Consider the following 18,022-nt stretch of genomic DNA (forward strand, 5'->3'; position numbering starts at 1 on the left):
AGGAATAAATAAACATAATTATGTATTTGGCCATTTTAGCTTTCAAAGAATGTTCAACCTTTTTAGGTAGACCTTCATTTAATAATATCTAACTTTACTTTTAAGCAGCAGTTACTTTAATGGTTTTTGTAGCAAATGCTATTTCATTGTATCTATTTCTATTTTCTTCTTATTATTATTTTATTTTGTGTCCCCTACATGGTTAGGAACCTTTTTTTTTTTTTTTTAAAGGCAACTCACACACCCACATAAATCTAACTCGAATATATACACTACGAATTGTCCTAAGCAGGACTCGAACCTTCAACCTCAAGGTTGTAAGGGTGACCTCGATACCATCAAGCCATTGGCTCTTTTGGTACATGGTTAGGAACCTACCCATATAACAATATCTAAAATTAAAAAGTGAATATATTATAAAGTAATGCTTGGCCCCTAAATTATTTGTTTATGACAGTTGGGACCCTCTCTGGACTCTGATAATTGGTCTGCCTGTATTGATAATCCTCTTATCATCCAGTGAAGCCATATGAAATTTATGAAAATCTTATCTTATTTGTTGCCAACAACCACATAGAGGTTTGTTTGTATTCAGGTGAAAGTTCAACCTTTTTAAAACTAAAATACTGACTAGAGTCCCTATTATAGAACCCAACATGACTTTAATTTTATATATACTCCACAAGTAGATAGGTTTACCAAACAACTGCAAAATGCCTTTAATAATTTGTGGGGTTGGCAAGTTTATATCCATTTGCGTGTTTAAACAGTTACCTCTTTCATGGCTCTTGTTTTGGTATATTTATATGGGTGATGAATCTATTCAAAATTATGATATATCCACTGTTATTATAAAGTAGTTGTTTGTACAGTACAACATTAATAAAAATGGATTTATTACACAGTTGAGTGGAAATATCACTTTCCTATTTATAATTAATAACCTAGACTATCTTTACCTCCAATTGGGTTTTCAAATGGATATGCTAATTCACCTCAACTACGTTCCAAATTTTTGGGATGGTTTTGGTTCAGATTATGGAATAGCATCCTTAATGGTGTGATAATTAAGGATCATCATATTCATATGTTGCACTGAAATCCCAAACTAATATAGGAAAATAGTTTTGAACATTTACCTTTTTTTGTACTTTCGGCATGTATATATATCACATCTCCGTAGGTATTTAAATTTCTTAGCTAGGGTAATCTGTTTGACCCATTAATATAACTAGAATCGACCGAATTGCACGTAATAGATCAAGATGGCCAGTCTGTAATGTTACTAAACAAAGAAACATTATATATAAATTGCCAGGTATTGTCACATTGGTTTATTATTGATGTGTTTGCAGGTAGCAACATTTATTGGATTATAATGTTTTTAAGTATCTGATTAATTAACATCTTGCACTAATAATTTTACGTTCCACCCATGTTAAGCTAAATTATTGGCATTCATTTTGTAGAATGGGGATGTGTTCTAATTTCTAAATCAAACAATGGAATATGTCACACGAAATTCTGAAACTTAAGTTTCAGGTGACACCGAATGACATTATCTTAATTATTGGCATAAAACCATGGTTGGTGCCGCTGCTTTCCGCCTTCAGTTAAGCATACTGTTTCCTATCCTAGGTAAAGATGTTACACAATGACCGTGCATAAAAAAGGTTTATGTAATTTTGTTACCATAGCTGTCATAGTTCATTTGTGTTGCTTATATATAATTATATAATAATTATAATAGCCTTAATAGGCAAGTTTGTATATGTTTAATTAGCATTAGAGTGATAAACACTAAAAGGTTCGCAACATACAAAGTGTGTTTGCCAGATGTAGAAGTTGAATTATACTATTAAGTCTTATATATATGCTTTTTATTAAAAAAACTGCAAATATATATGCAAGTATATATATGTATATGTCTATAGATCTGATCACATGTTGAGGTTTCTTTCTTTTATATTTCCCTCCATATTTTATTCAACTTCCAGTTCTTTTGAAGTTATGATTTCCTTTGATGAATAAATATCCATTGGGTAATGATTAAGTTGCGTATTTAGTAGAGATATTAGTTGTATTATTATAATTATAATTTTATAATTTACATTTACATTAATATTAATAAAGTTGTAATTGTAACATTAAAGTTATAATGACTTGATTGACTTCTATAGTTCAAGCATGTAAAGAGTGCAAGACCATTTGTTATGGGCTTCTATAACGGGAGTTTCTTATGATGTAACAATCTAAAACGCCTAGAACGGTTTTGTGGGGCGTTCTTGGTAAAAAAAAAAAAAGTGAGGCGTTGAATAACTTTGAACGAAAATTTAGCAAGAGCGTTCAATCTATTTTTTAAATATTTTTCCTACATTTTCAATAACTATTTCAACCAAATTTCTATCTTATGTTGTCAAAAGCTATACCTTTTCACCCTACAATATTGCCACATTACATTCACCCTATTTCAAATGCTCGTAAAACGTAACCGTAAAATGTAACTGTAAAACGTAAACGTAAAAAGTAACCGTAAAAAGTAACCATAAAAACGTAAACGTAAAACCTAAACGTATAACCTAAACGTAAAACTTAAACATAAATGCAAACATAAAATGTAAAACTTAAACCGAAACGTAAAACGCAAAAGTAAATCTTAAATCTTAAACCTAAACGTAAACGCGAAGGATGAGAAACATGAGATTTCTAAATCCCCTCAAATATACAAAAGGTTTTGAAATCCCATACTCATAGGATTTCAAAATCCATAGTCATTTGAAATCCTCCAACCAAATATAGGATTTCATGGGTTATTGAATTGCAAATTTCTCGAGATCCCACGAACCAAAAACACCCTATAGTACATGTTTGTTTCGTTGACGTTTTGCTTTCTTTTTTGCGGGCGCTTATTTTGTATTATTTTGTTCCCGACTTGTTTGTGTGTTCTCATGTTTTGTATCCTTGTTAGCGTCATACCGTGGGTCGAGCGGTTCATTTGGTCCTTTAGGTTGGTTAGTTGTTTTAGTTTGGCCAGTGATGCTTCCTATGCTTTCTTGTATGATGCTTGATAGGTGTTTATACTATGAAGAAGTGTTTCCTAAGTTTTTATTTAAGTTTCGTTTAAAAAAAAAAAAAAAAAAAAAAGGAAAAAAAAAAAAAAAAAAAACTACTTCAATAAATTATAATGAGAGAATGTAAAGTACGTATTAAGGAGTATTATATTAATTAGATGTAAGCATTGATTAAATTTGGTTGTAAATGTGTCCCTCATCCATACCCATGTGCAGATAATTGAAGCTGCCAACTTCCCTCATTCACCTAACCCTCGTGTACTTATGCTTTTGGTTTTTCCTTCTTTGGCATCCTCTGTGTTGTAAGCTACAAGCTTTTTACCTTCCCACTTTTAAATAATCGATCACAATTAAAGTACATTAACAACTTGTTCTCGGATATTAATGACTTAATTTTCATAAGTCAATACGTACACTTTTCACACGACATCCAACATCGTCCAATAATCCATCCTGCGTAACGTATATCAGTAGTATATGGTGCACTATAGTTTCGTGACCTAACCGCTCTAACATTTGTGTACATCCATCTATATGTCTAATGTTGAATTTTATATTTGACAGAATATCTCTCAAGATTCTTATAAAATTGAAATCTTTATCAAATGAGTGGTTCAAAAGAATGGAACTAAAAACATCAAACACATATCAAGATTTTATTTTTGTTCTTCGGTTATTAGCAATAAAAGGTGGAGAATCAAATAGGTTTAGACCCGTAAATCTTTACAAGGAAGCATAAGCATCCTGGAGCAATTAATGGAAGTGAAAACAAATGTGAACTCTAACAATGTTACAGGCATGATGACATTATCAGTAGAAGGCCCAATTTTTTACTCTCGAATACCAAACATGTCCAACCATGTAATCAGTTGGCCCGAATTCGGGTCTGACACAACTCCTACAAAACCCTTCGACCACCAATCTCCTTAGCCCTCGATTGAACCAAATAATTGGTAAGTAAGGATACTGCAACGTTTTTAATAGAATCAAATATATAGTCTCTTATTGAAAATTTCAATGAAATTAAATAAATTGTATGAAAAAGTCACCCATCCCACTTTAATTAACATTTAACCAACTTTTGACTAACTTGTTGGGTTTCTAACGACAGTTAGTAATAAGCACAACCTCCATGTATTTTTAGATAATTCGAGGACGAACAATATAATTTATAAAAAATAAAGGAACGGTTGATATAATTTCATGCAAATCACATGGATCATCCTTATAATTTACTGTAAAAATTATAAGAGAATTTCTTTTTTGTCCTAACAAGTACATTATAAAATCTATTCATTTTGGTTGAGTTCTATTTTAAAGTTAAAGGAGACAGGTGAAAAAACATGGCAATTGAAACATAACCGTTGAAGTTTATACATAAATCTTTTTAAAATTGAGTAATTAATTCTTAATTCTAAAAGACATAATAAATGAAATACAAATATAAAAACTACGGTTTATCTAGAAACACATGTAGAAGAGGAATCACATGGAAGGGCCAAAAGAAGTTGGTAAAGAGGGAGTTGTACCCACCACTACTCTTGTCTCTCACCAAAGCACATGCTATCCACATGCGTACTTGCTTTTCAAGACATTAGGTTTCTCAATTCATAGAAACTATTAGGATTGGCCCGCGCGATGCGATCTTTCGGATTGCATATTTATATTTAACGTAACATTATATATTTACAGAATTAGAAACATGTGGTTGCGGGTGTGTTTGAATGTACGTGATTAGTACCTAATATATCTAATTGCCGGCACGTTTTTAATGCGGGAAAATCGCGTAAAATAGGGAGACGAAACCATTGATATGATGTGGTTAGTTTGGGCTGTTTATTATACATGTATATATATGTGTTAAAAATAGTCTGAAATATTTAGCCTTTAAAAAAAAAAAACGTCTGTTTCGCGTATAGTTAGTTGTCTTGTGTTCATAACATTATTTCGAGTTGAACGGTGACGTCAGAGAAATTTAACTAGCGGCGAGCGGGAAGCTACGGCCCGTTAAAAATTTGCAGGGGCAGATTTGAGGGCGTGTAACACGTGCGCTTGCACATGGCCCATAATCTCAAGGAGCCCATAATCCAAAAATATGCAGTACTAATGAAAAACTTAACCTAAATTTTGTGTATACAAAAGGCCTATTTCTTGTTGATTGAACATGGTCCATATGAAAAGTTGAAATCGACGGGACACCCCTGAAAATTCGAGTGGAGTTTGTTTAAGTGTTTTTTTTAATAAAATAATATATTTACGTTTTATACCCCCATTGAGTTATATGGTGGTTAAGTTTGGGGGGAATTGTAATTTTTTTTTATTTTTTTTCGTTTGGTTCTTTTTGGGCACCAAACGGCAAAAAATGTGTGCCGTTTAGTATTATAAGAAAATTAACAGTTTAATATTAATCGTACATACATTCTAGATTGCTAGTTTAGCAAGATAATCTTGATTTAAGTAATAGGTAAAGATTACATATATTTTGTATCTTATCCCTTAGAAACATGGTTGGAATTTAAATCATGTATCGATTACTGATAACTTTCTTAATAAAGTATTTCGTGTAAGACTCGGATTTGGTTTCAGTACAACCGCGCGCCGCGCAAATGGACGCGCGCCGCGCAAAACTGGCTGGCAGACCAAGTCGTTATTTTTAATATTTTAGAGGGGCTTTTGAGTCTTTTCACTTGAGGTACGGTTTTAGGCCACAAAAGGCAGATTGGTGGACTCATTCACATCCACAATCTAATCCTTATCCTCTCTTCTTCATCCCCAAATTTTAGAGTGAGAAACAAGTGAGAGAAAGCTTGGACTGTGAAGGAGGAAGCTTGTGTTCATCAAATTGAAGCTCATTTCTTGTGTTGTGGTTGTGGTAGCTTCATTTTCTTCAAGAGGTAAACCTTAATTCGGATTTAGTTGTGTTAATTCGTTTATGATGCTAGAGTTTGTGTTAAAAGTGTATGTAAACCCCATTTCTTAGTGATTTAAGGTTCATGGGTTATGTTTTTGGGAAGAACCCTAACAATGGTGGATTTTGGGGTTGGATGATGAAATTGATTAATTGATAATCATGTTTAGTTGTTGAAATCACTAGCTAGTTAGGTTGTTAGTGATTAAGGGTGTAAACTTGCAAGATTTGGTGTTTTTGACTTGAGATTTGGTCAAAATGAGTTTTAATGTTAAAAAGTGCAAGTACGTGTTTTGATGATGAAACATTGTGTATAACGTGGTGTTAGAACATAATCACTAGTTAATTATGATTATGGGTGATTGGGCGAGATTTAACTTAGTCAAATGAAAGTAAGTGCAAATGGGCCGAAATTGCACATACGGTGTTTTGGGCATAAGCTAGAGTGTTTAGCTTATTTGTTTATGAATTAGGTAGGTGATTTACACTTGGACGATTAGGAGCTCAAGCGGGAGTTGCCTTTCTTGTAACCGAGGTGAGTGGAATATTTATACGTATATGTATATAATTTGGTTGCTTGCGTGCAACGTGGCAAGTGTTATCCGATAGGATACGCTTTTCGTGGGCCACAATTGGGTTGGGAAAATATAGTGAGTGATATCCGTATGGATAGCTCTTCGTTGACTATATTTGGTTTGCGTTATGTGGTGAGTGATATCCGGAAGAATTGACTCTTTGTCGACCACAATTGGGAATGTGGGGCATGTTGTGAGGGGTTAACGTTTGACATATCGCTCTTCGTCGGCCACATGTGTGAGTTGGGGTAAGTGATGAGTGTTAATCGTGAGGATTCGCTCTTCGTTGGCCACTTATCGTAGGATGGTAAGCGGTTTCGCTTTTCGTCGGCCATCCTTGTGAATGAGGTAAGTGTTAACGGTTCGGTTGCACTTTTTGTTGGCCTCATGGTGCGTAGTGGTGAGTGGTTAATGTATTTGGCCTACCGCTCTTCGTCGGCCACGTACACGTTGCGATGGGTGGTGAGTGGTTAACGTATTTGACCTACCGCTCTTCGTCGGCCACCATCGAGTCGAATGTCGACATTGTGTATATTGGGTTGTGTAAGTTTTATTAGCATTGCACGTTTGATCATTCGTTTATTGTGTTTTGCTAATGGTATGTGTTATTTGTGTAGGTGTATGCAAGTGATTGAATTATGTATGTATGCGTATAAGTATTGCATTCACTAAGCAATTAGCTTACCCTCTCGTTGTTTACATTTTTAGGTTCGGAGGCGGACGTGGCAAGGGTATGCCCGGGATTTAGATGATTTCCCTTTTGTTGCTTGCTTGGATTACTTTTTGATTCGACCTAGGATTGGGTAGTTTATCCCCAAACATCATGCTCGTAGTTTGTTTGGAAATTAAACTTATTTGGGTCGAAATTGCTACTTTATTATATGTAACGGGTCGTTGAAGTCTCAAGGGTCGTTGTACCCATTTTGTCGTCTAAACACTTTTATTAAATGTTTCGAAAGTAGTGGAATTGGGTTGGGGTACTTATGAATCTCGGTTTAGGCGAAAAAGGTGCTTATTGTTAAAACGGGCTGCAGTTTCTATCCAGCTCTAGTGCGAGCCGCGCAAATGGCCAGAGTTTGGTAGTCAGCCCAGTTGTCAAGTTCTGATCTTGTTTTACGCTTTAGAGTGCGCCGCGCATATGGTCTGGGACAGGAAATGTTGTTTAATTTATATAAAAAAAAAGATAGCGTGTTTTCTGGTATAATGTTTTGGGTTGTAACAAGTGGTATCAGAGCATGGTCTAAGGGATATAGGTGACTTGAGATAGGCGCCTAGACTTAGACTTTTTGTTTGTGCCTATTTTGAAAGGACCCGTCCTAATCCATCCGGACGAAGTCCGTATCGATTATAAACGATTCACAACAGTTGATTACATCGCGAGGTACTTGACCTCTATATGATACATTTTATAACATTGCATTCGTTTTGAAAAGACAATCTTTCATTACATCTAAAGTTGACAGACATGCATACCATTTCATAATATATCCAACTATAATTGACTTAATAATGATCTTGATAAACTCAACGACTCGAATGCAACGTCTTTTGAAATATGTCATGAATGACTCCACGTAATATCTTTAAAATGATCAAATGCACAGCGGAAGATTTCTTTCGTACCTGAGAATAAACATGCTTTCAAGTGTCAACCAAAAGGTTGGTGAGTTCATTAGTTTAGCATAAATAATCATTTCATAGTTTTAATAGACCACAAGATTTCATATTTCCATTTCTCATAAACATACGTCCCATGCATAGAGACAAAAATATCATTCATATGGATTGAACACCTGGTAACCGACATTCACAATATACATATAAGAATATCCCCATCATTCCGGGATCCTTCTTCGGACATGATATAAATTTTGAAGTACTAAAGCATCCGGTACTTTGGATGGGGCTTGTTGGGCCCGATAGATCTATCTTTAGGATTCGCGTCAATTAGGGTGTCTGTTCCCTAATTCTTACATTACCAGACTTAGTAAAAAGGGGCATATTCGATTTCGAACATTCAACCATATAATGTAGTTTTGATTACTTGTGTCTATTTCGTAAAACATTTATAAAAGCGCATGTATTCTCAGTCCCAAAAATATATATTGCAAAAGCATTTAAAAAGAGAGTAATGAAACTCACGCATATAAATATTGTAAAGCAGTTAATAAAGCATTTGCATGTATTCTCAGGCCAAAAATGTAGAGAGTAAAAAGGGAGAATGAAACTCACCGTATTGTATTTTGTAGTAAAAATACATATAACAACATTGAACAACTAAACAATGCAAGGTTGGCCTCGGATTCACGAACCTATATCATTTGTATATTTATTAATATTCATGGTTGTAATTGAACACACATATATATAAATGTATTAGTTATATCATTTTTATGTTAATAATATATATGTTTTATATGTTCATTTTTGTATATAATAAAATATTAAATTTTTGTTATGTTATATGTGTAAAATATATATATTTATGTATGTATTTCATTTGTTTATCAAAACAGTAATTCTGTTATATTAAGTTAATACTAGTAAAAATAATGATAATAATATTAATAATATACATATGTTAATAATAATCCTATTAATGATAATAATCATGATATTAATAATAATACTTGTAAAAATATTAATTTTACTGTCTATGATAGTTATTAATGATTTACTAATAATAAAGATAATAATTTTACTAAGAATGATAATATTAATAAAAATAATGATATTACTATTAATGTTGCATTTGTTTAGTAATAATAATAATAATGATATTTATTATTATCTTCATCCCTAATTCTATTTACATATTTATATTTATTTTCATATTCATATCATACTTATATTTTTGTCCTCAAAACATATCAATCATTATCATTTTTTTTCATAATAACACTAATATGTATACTACTTAATAATAATAATAATAATAATAATAATAATAATAATAATAATAATAATAATAATAATAATAATAATAATAATAATAATAATAATAATAATAATAAGGAATAAATGAGTATACCATTAGAAATCTCTCCCTAAAAAGAAATGCCCATGACGGGACTCGAACCCGTGACCTCCCGCTACTACACCAACACCCACAACCACTCTACCGCTGACTGGTTTTCTGATTAAAGCTTCACTTAATTATATATAACCCATAATCGACTGTTTCTATTTCATCTTCTTCATAACCCAAACATCCATCAACCCATAATCATAACAATAAGATTTAAGCTCTTCACATAACTGTAATTCATCAATATTAATTGATTGTAGTAATTGAGAACGAAAAAAAAAAATAAAAAAAAAAAGGTAGCGAAGCTGCTTACGGTTTTAAGCAAAAAAAAAAAAATGATTTTGATTTTTGGACTGTTTTAGGGAAAGATTACAACACAAAACATGTTGCATATCACTACTAGAAACTTTCTAACTCATCAATTGAACAAGAAACATTTAAACGAACTAGAATTTCTCAAAGAATAAAACTGTTGACTTTGTATTTGAAAACTTTGACTTCGAAATTCTTGATCGATTCTTCGAATTAGCCTATGTAACTTTGAAGAAAGTTTCAAGCCATGAATTAGAACGTTTCTGCATTTTTAGATTTTGATATTTAGCTCGAATTTAATTTATGAGCAAAAAGCCATGGCGTACAGGGAACCAAGTTGTTTCCTTATTTCTTTGTTATATACATCAATTAAGGAAGCTGTAAAGTGCTTATAATTGAGAATGATAATGGATAATAACAATTATTAGTAGGTGATTGATATTTGGTGAAGGTTTTGATTAGCACAAATCACGGGTAAGCAAAAAAAAAAAAAAAGATAAAGAGAAAAAACAATAAACTTTATAACAGATAGTGATGGTCACGAGCAAGTAAAAAAAATATGATAATGGGATACAGCATCTACTCGTACATATAATATATATTTATATTGTTTATTTAATTTAATATTTATAATTAATAATTACTAATATATATTGATAATAATACTAAATAACAAATAATACTACTAAATAAAAAAATTATCAATAATAATGATATTTACTAAAAAAAATATGACAATAATATTAATTAATAATTTATTTAAATCATAATTAATTTATAATTTCAACCTTTCTTATAAAAGAAGATCTTTAATTAGATAGCCCTAACATTATTAGAATTTTATTAATACAATTATAACAGTAGTAATAATAATAACTAATGTTGATATTAGTATTTAATAATAATAATGAAAATGATACTAATGTTATTATGACAACTATATTCTTAACTTCTTGTTAAATTAAATATATTAATATTACATTTTATTAGTTATGTAATACTTGTAATATACAATAACATATTATGTATTTAAATTAATGATATAAATAATACTGATATTAATGTTAATAATGAAAGTAATATTCATTAATATAATAACTACATTTTTAACCTGTATTTACATTTAATATATTAACATTACCTATTTTTAATTTTTGTAATATTTATAAAACATATTCGAATATTTAATAGAATATACATAGTATGTTAATTGTGTACAAGAATCATATATATATATTTTCATAGATTCATTTTTATAACAACTCAATTGTTTTTGTATCATACCTTACATATTTGATTCTAACGTTTCAGTTCTATTTTATTATTTCTAATTATTATATATAGACTTTTTTGCTCAGTTGGTCCCTCTATTATACCCCAAATCGCTGGTTTGGTCCCTCAGTTTTTAATTTGGCAATCAGAGTCCCTTTAGTATTTTAATTTTGCAATTGGAGTCCCTCCGTCAACTGGACATCCAAATAGAACGTTAACTATCATCATGTGAGTTACACGTGATGGGTATTATCGGAATTAAATTTTTTTTTTTTGGTATTTAATAACGCCAACGGGTAAGGTCTCCACTTTCATCCTCCGCTTTTCACTCTCTTCTCACTTGAAACCCTAATTCATTTACATAACGTATTAATCAGAAATTGGAGCTACAAATCGATAACAATGGAATGCTGGTGTGGTCGACCTTGTGTAATTCGAATATCTGGCACTGAATCTAACCCTGGACGTCGATTCTATACATGTGAAAAAAAGGTAAGATTGTTTATGTTGTTTCGAATTTTATGAAATAATTAACAAGATGTTAGCATTTCCTGTTTATGTTGTTGCTCAGATCACTAGGTGCGACTTCTTTGCTTGGTATGATCCTCCAAATACAATCAATGCCCTAGCTACACTTATGAATGCCAAAATGGAAGTGGATGAAAAGCTCAAAGATGCAGAAAAAAGAGGGACGAATTGGAAGATGATGTGTATATTTAGCTGGATTGTGTTTGGTATTTATTTTTTTAGTCATTGAAATTGTGGTGTATGTATGATGTACTTTGTAAAATGGTAATGGTAATGGAATGAAGGTTGTTTTGTTAAATTTTGCATCTGTTTTATATGTGTATCAGTAACCTTACAACACAAGACAATGACTCCAAGTGTAGACAATAAATTGTAACCAAAGTCATACAGTGTAACCAAAAACACAAGACAATACATTGTAACTAAAGTGAAATGACAAACATACAGACAATACATTGTAACTAAAGTGAAATGACAAACATACAAGCATTACCAAATGTCATAGATTCCAAAAGTCAACATAAGTACGTAGTACCAGTTACCAAATGTGCTTAAACTTACCAAAAGACAACAACACACCTTAATAAAATACAAACATTGTACCAAGTCACATAACAAGTTTTAAGTAGACATAAAACACATGATTAAAACACAAACCACCACCAACATTCACTTCTTCTTCTTCCCTTTTCCAACTACCATTGTCTTCTTTGAAGATAGCTTAACTTTCACTGTCTTTTTTGTCCACTTGTTATCCACATTCCCACTTCTTTTCTTCTCACCTGTACAAGTACTCTTATTGTGTCCATAAGTACCACATGTGCCACACTTCTTTAGCTTGCCTATAAATATTAACAAAATAAATACCATATTAATTGAAATGGTACTAGATGTAATTAATAAATAAAATGAGCATACCTTTTGAGCTAAGTTTACCACTATCACCAATGACATCAACTTCATTTTTGGACAACCTTCTTTTCTTTTTTGGACGACCAGGTGTGGAAATAGTCTTTGGTGATACCAGAGTGAACATGCCTTCTGCCTTTGGCCATAAGCTTCTCCCATTCAATGGCTCAATGGTGTATTGGTAAGTTTTGATCCATGTATCTAACAAATACACTGGATGAACCCATGTTTCTGGTTCACCAGTTTCCAAACCATTTTCACTCATGTTATAAAACACTGCAATTGCATGCTTACAAGGTATCCCTGTTAGTTCCCACTTTCTACAAGCACATGATCTAGTCTCCATATCCACAACATATTGATTAACTTTTCCACTCACTTGGTACCTTTGATCTCCACCCCATAAGACAGTACACTGGTGAGCCTCAGATTTGATTTTGTCAAACAATTTGGTGGCTGCAGGTGTTAAAGGGCCATTAGTCTTGGAAATGTTTTTCTTTACATTAACAATTCTCTTCATGCAATACTCTCGGATGTATTCTAAAGCTGTAACTATGGGTTTGTCACGTGCATCAACTAACCATCTGTTGAAACACTCACACATGTTACTGAGCAACACATCTGATACAGCCCTTCCTGTAAAATGACTCCTTGCCCACTGATGGGCAGGAATTTTAGCTAACCAAACAAAAGCTTCATTATCAAACTCCTTCAATTGTTGCATAGCCTGCTCAAACTCAGGAACTGTTGTTACACTAGCACATCTCCACAAGTGATTCTTATAAGCAACACCCCTGAAATCCCCTTTCATATTCCCATGAATATGTCTAAGGCAATGTCTATGCTCAGCACAAGGAAACACATTTGTAACAGCTTGTATTAAACCCTAACAGCATAAAACAATAAAAGTTAAAGTAACTAACCATTAACAAATGTAATGTAATTAAATTAAATATGAATTAAACAAGTAATTTTTACCTTTTGCCTGTCACTGATAAAAGTAAAGTTAGAATTGGTAGACAAGTCAAGATCTTGACCCAAGCACTCTAAGAACCAAGTCCAGGATGAACCACACTCTTGTTCAACAATGGCATATGCTACAGGATATATGCCATTGTTTGAATCAACCCCTACAGCACTCAAAATACAACCAGTTGCAGGTTGTTTCATAAAAGCACCATCCAACCCAAGTAGATCTCTACCTATTGCTTTAAAACCCTTCTTCAATGGTCCCAAACAAATGTAAATTCTCTTGAAAACCCTAGTTTCAGACTTTAGGGTTCCTGGCTCAACCTCAAACTTAACAGTAGTATCAACATTACCTCTCTTTAATTCACAAACATAATCTCTGAGCTCAGCATACTGAGATTTATAATCCCCTTGAATCATCTTTGTTGCCTTTCTCACAGCACGATATGCTTTATGCTCACTGATGATTAATTCAGTTTCTGTTTCCAAATATGATCTGACAGCTTTAATTGGTATCTTTGGATTCTTTTGAATTTGAGGTACCAACCGATTTGATAAAAATTGGTAAGTGCAGAATTTTAGTATTCTTGCAGGTTGACATTCATGTTGGTGTCTGTAGGTTCTAACCTCCCATTCTTCACTATCTTTTTCTTTGGATACCAACAACACCCACTCACAAACAATGTGTAATTCCCTTTTTGCCCATTTGTTAGTCTTCCCACTACAAGATTCCCCTGCTTTTTTAATTTGACTAGTCACTTTCTCTTTACTCTTCCCAACTACACCACCTTTAACTCTTAATTTACTGGGCCCCACATCACATTTTGTCTTCTTTGACAAATCACTTTGACTAACTATCTCACCACCTTTTGAATTTATACACAACCCTTCACATTTAACCCTAATTCTTCTTTTGTCATTCTTAACAATAACTAGCTTTCTCCTAGTTTCAATAGCATGCATTCTCACAGCTTGCCTAACCTCTGATTTACTTTCAAACTTTTGTCCAAGATAGAAGATAGTTTTTCCCACTTGAACACTACCTTCAACCTCCTTTTTATGATTACGAATTCTCTTCTTCCTTACCCCTTCTTCATCACTTTGAGAATCATAGCTTTCAAAACCATCATTGTTCAACACTTCCAATTCTGTACCCTCAATATTGACCTCATCATCTTCAAATGAGTTACAGCCATTTCCCATAAACTCTACATTCTTATCAATGTTAAAATTAAAATCTTTCATCTCTACATGAACATCCAAAATCTCATTTTCATCATCAACAATGTAATCACTATCCTCAGAGTCACTACCTTCACTGTTATCACCCTCTACTAAGCTCCCATCACTGTGAACACCACCAACTACTAAGTTATCATTATTAATTTGTTCTGACCATAACCTCTTCCCTTTCATATCCTCATGTTCAGCATACACATCAATTTGCCTATAAATCACATCACCATCTTCTAGACAACTAAGCAAATAGTCCCTATGTTCATTATCATTTAAAAGATTTAACCCAGTATCCATGTTTGTATTGGGTTTAAGAAAACGATATACCACAGACCTGGTGGGATCATAACCTAATTCTTGCATGACTGAATCCAGTTGTCCTAAACAAAACTTTTCAATGTCAAAACAATCAATGTAATCAATTTTACCTTCTGTGTACACAACTTCACTACCCATTCTAAAATATCCACCATGATGTAACACAATCGTGAACAAATCAGGGTATACATCTGAAAAATGTGTAAAAAATTAAAGTTAACAAAACAATTACCTAATAATATTTAGGGTTCCACAGAATTATGAGCTTTGGGTGCATAAAACATACCGTATAATTGGTCGATAGCCTTTTGATCAGTTTCTGATGTACGAATAGTCCATGAATCATCCATTGAATCATCCATTGATAATCAATTTTGCTTTTAGGTTTTACTTCGTGGTTAACACTATTTGGAGGGATGAGTGTGAAAATCGGTGGATAATAGTGGGGGACCATACCCGTTTGGGTTTATTCAGTACCAAGAATTAAAATTAATTCCGATATTACCCATCACGTGTAACTCACGTGATGGGAGTTAACGTTCGATTTGGATGTCCGTTAGACGGAAGACTCCAATTGCAAAATTAAAATAATAAAGGGACTCTGATTGCCAAATTAAAAACTGAGGGACCAAACCAGCGATTTGGGGTATAATAGAGGGACCAACTGAGCAAAAAAGTCTTATATATACATATATATTTATCTACACACCATTGTTCGTGAATCGTCGGGAATAGTCAAAGGTCAATTGAATATATGAACCTAGTTTCAAAGTTTTCGAGACTCAACATTAAAGACTTTGCTTATCGTGTCAGAAACATATAAATATTAAGTTTAAATTTGATCGAAAATTCCCGGGTCATCACAGTACCTACCCGTTAAAGAAATTTCGTCCCGAAATTTGAGTGGGATGGTCATGGCTAACAATAAAAATGTTTTCATGACGAATATGAGTTGATAAATAGAGTTTTATCATTATTGATTAATATGAATAAAACGATTCGTTTATGTGAAGCGTACGAATGAAGTTATCATAAAATAGTGAAATGAGAAAGACAAGTTTCATCATAACTTTTGACTAGTCATGGTTGAATTTAGAATATATGGTGCGTCATAGCTTTTGACGTAGAGGGTTGAATCCCGAAATTCAAGGGATTTATAGAAAATCTTCAAAATCTAAAGGATTTGATTCTTCAGCGAGTAAAGAAAATTAAGATCTCTGAAATTAAATACGGTGATCCGCTTCGATTACTCTGTATGATATTTCCATTATAAATTAAGCTCTTCCGCTCCCTTATTCTCACCATTTCTATACAATTTCCAAATTCAAAAGATTATGAAAATGCTTAATCCAATTCTGATCCTTGTCCTTATCCTCACTATCGCAACAATCATTCTCCTTTCCCAATTACCATCGGAGGAATCTGTTTTCTCCTACTTCGCCCTCAGGGTTATAATGTTTTTAATTCTCCCGTGTCTTTATGTTGCGATAAACATTGATATACACGGTTTGTAATTCCTGTGTTGTTATCGGGCTTTATATTCTCCCTTATTTTTCAAAGCTTTATGCTTTTGTTTTCTCTTCCCGACTTCAAGTCAAGCAAATAATAGTCAAAAATTTGTAGATATAGAGTTTCGAATGATTATAATGTTCTAAGCAGGAAGGAAACGTGATAGCACGGTTTGATTTGTCAAATTACCAGAATCACTGAGAATAGAACTATCAAGAATATATTTTCTTGATATGTTCAAAGGTGAAGTAGAATGAACGAGTCATGTAACATGGCACATGATGACGTTATGATCTGTGAATCATCACGTTCCATTAAAACTCAGCATGACTTACTGTAATATAATTACGTTGATCAAGTGTCATTATATTATACTAACTCATGCATCAGTTCCCAACATTACTTCAATAACATTCTTATTTTAACCTCGAAAGTTTACAGAATATAGAAACTAACAGTTTCTATATGATGTAACACTGATAACACGAAAAGATTAATGATTTCAGATAAGAATGGTTATAAAAAAATATCTTCAGGAATATGGAGGATATTTATAATGAAAGATACGATGATATCTTAGAATTTCTAATATCGATGGATGATGAAGAAGATTTATCCGTAAGGGTTTAGATTCGGAAGCAAGGTATTCGCTAAAGATTTCATCAGAAACAGAATCATTTAGATTCTTTGAAGTCAAACTTATTCTTTGTGATTTGTCTACGGCTTTCTTCATAGTTTCGCATAATCTGCTTTTCGGTACTAAATTTTCTGTTGAATGTTTCCAATATAATGATACACAGGAAGCACTAAGAGGTATATAATTTCGGACGAGAATATCAATGAAAATATCGTCAGAAATATCGAAGATATTGATGATGATATTTTGGAATTTCTAAGTTCGATGGATGATGGAGAAAGATTTTTTTTTCCGCAAGATTTTAACATGACTTCGGAGCAAGATATTCTCCAAAGAATTCAACGGATCCAGAATTTCCCGAATCCTTGGAATATAGGGTTTGGTCCTTGTATTTGTCCTTGGTCTCCTTCATGGGTAGCTCAATCTGTTTTTCAATACCCAATTTTCTATCGAGCGTTCCTAACACTCCTTTCTTTATCATCAATCTTTTGGCCGTTTAGACCATCTACCATATTTCTGTTTCCTCTGCATTTAATGCTATGATATCTGAATCATCGGTTATTAATCCGAGGTGGTTTCAGGAGAATTGTGTTTTTAGATGATTAAACGCTGATGGTAATATGATGGAATATGAAAGGTTACCTGGTAACAATAAAAGAGCACGCGTATATATAAACGTTATAATAAGGTTGTTTCGTACGAAAAGTCGAAGTTGACTTGTTGGAGCTGTGATAAAATTGGCTAATTTTG

The 18,022-nt window shown here is 32.7% G+C and overlaps 1 protein-coding gene across 1 annotated transcript; it reads right to left on the minus strand.

Moving 5' to 3' along the window:
- Positions 1-12,172: 12,172 nt before the first annotated feature.
- Positions 12,173-15,802, minus strand: LOC139839650 (uncharacterized). The gene is made up of 4 exons (XM_071829776.1): positions 15,413-15,802; positions 13,582-15,317; positions 12,613-13,489; positions 12,173-12,536 (listed from the first exon to the last, which is right to left on the minus strand). Exons 1-4 carry the CDS (start codon positions 15,486-15,488, stop codon positions 12,364-12,366), a joined length of 2,862 nt encoding a protein of 953 aa, XP_071685877.1. The 5' UTR covers positions 15,489-15,802; the 3' UTR covers positions 12,173-12,363.
- Positions 15,803-18,022: the final 2,220 nt, after the last annotated feature.

Source organism: Rutidosis leptorrhynchoides, chromosome 4 (genome assembly GCF_046630445.1).
Source record: "Rutidosis leptorrhynchoides isolate AG116_Rl617_1_P2 chromosome 4, CSIRO_AGI_Rlap_v1, whole genome shotgun sequence".
NCBI classification, from domain to species: domain Eukaryota; kingdom Viridiplantae; phylum Streptophyta; class Magnoliopsida; order Asterales; family Asteraceae; genus Rutidosis; species Rutidosis leptorrhynchoides.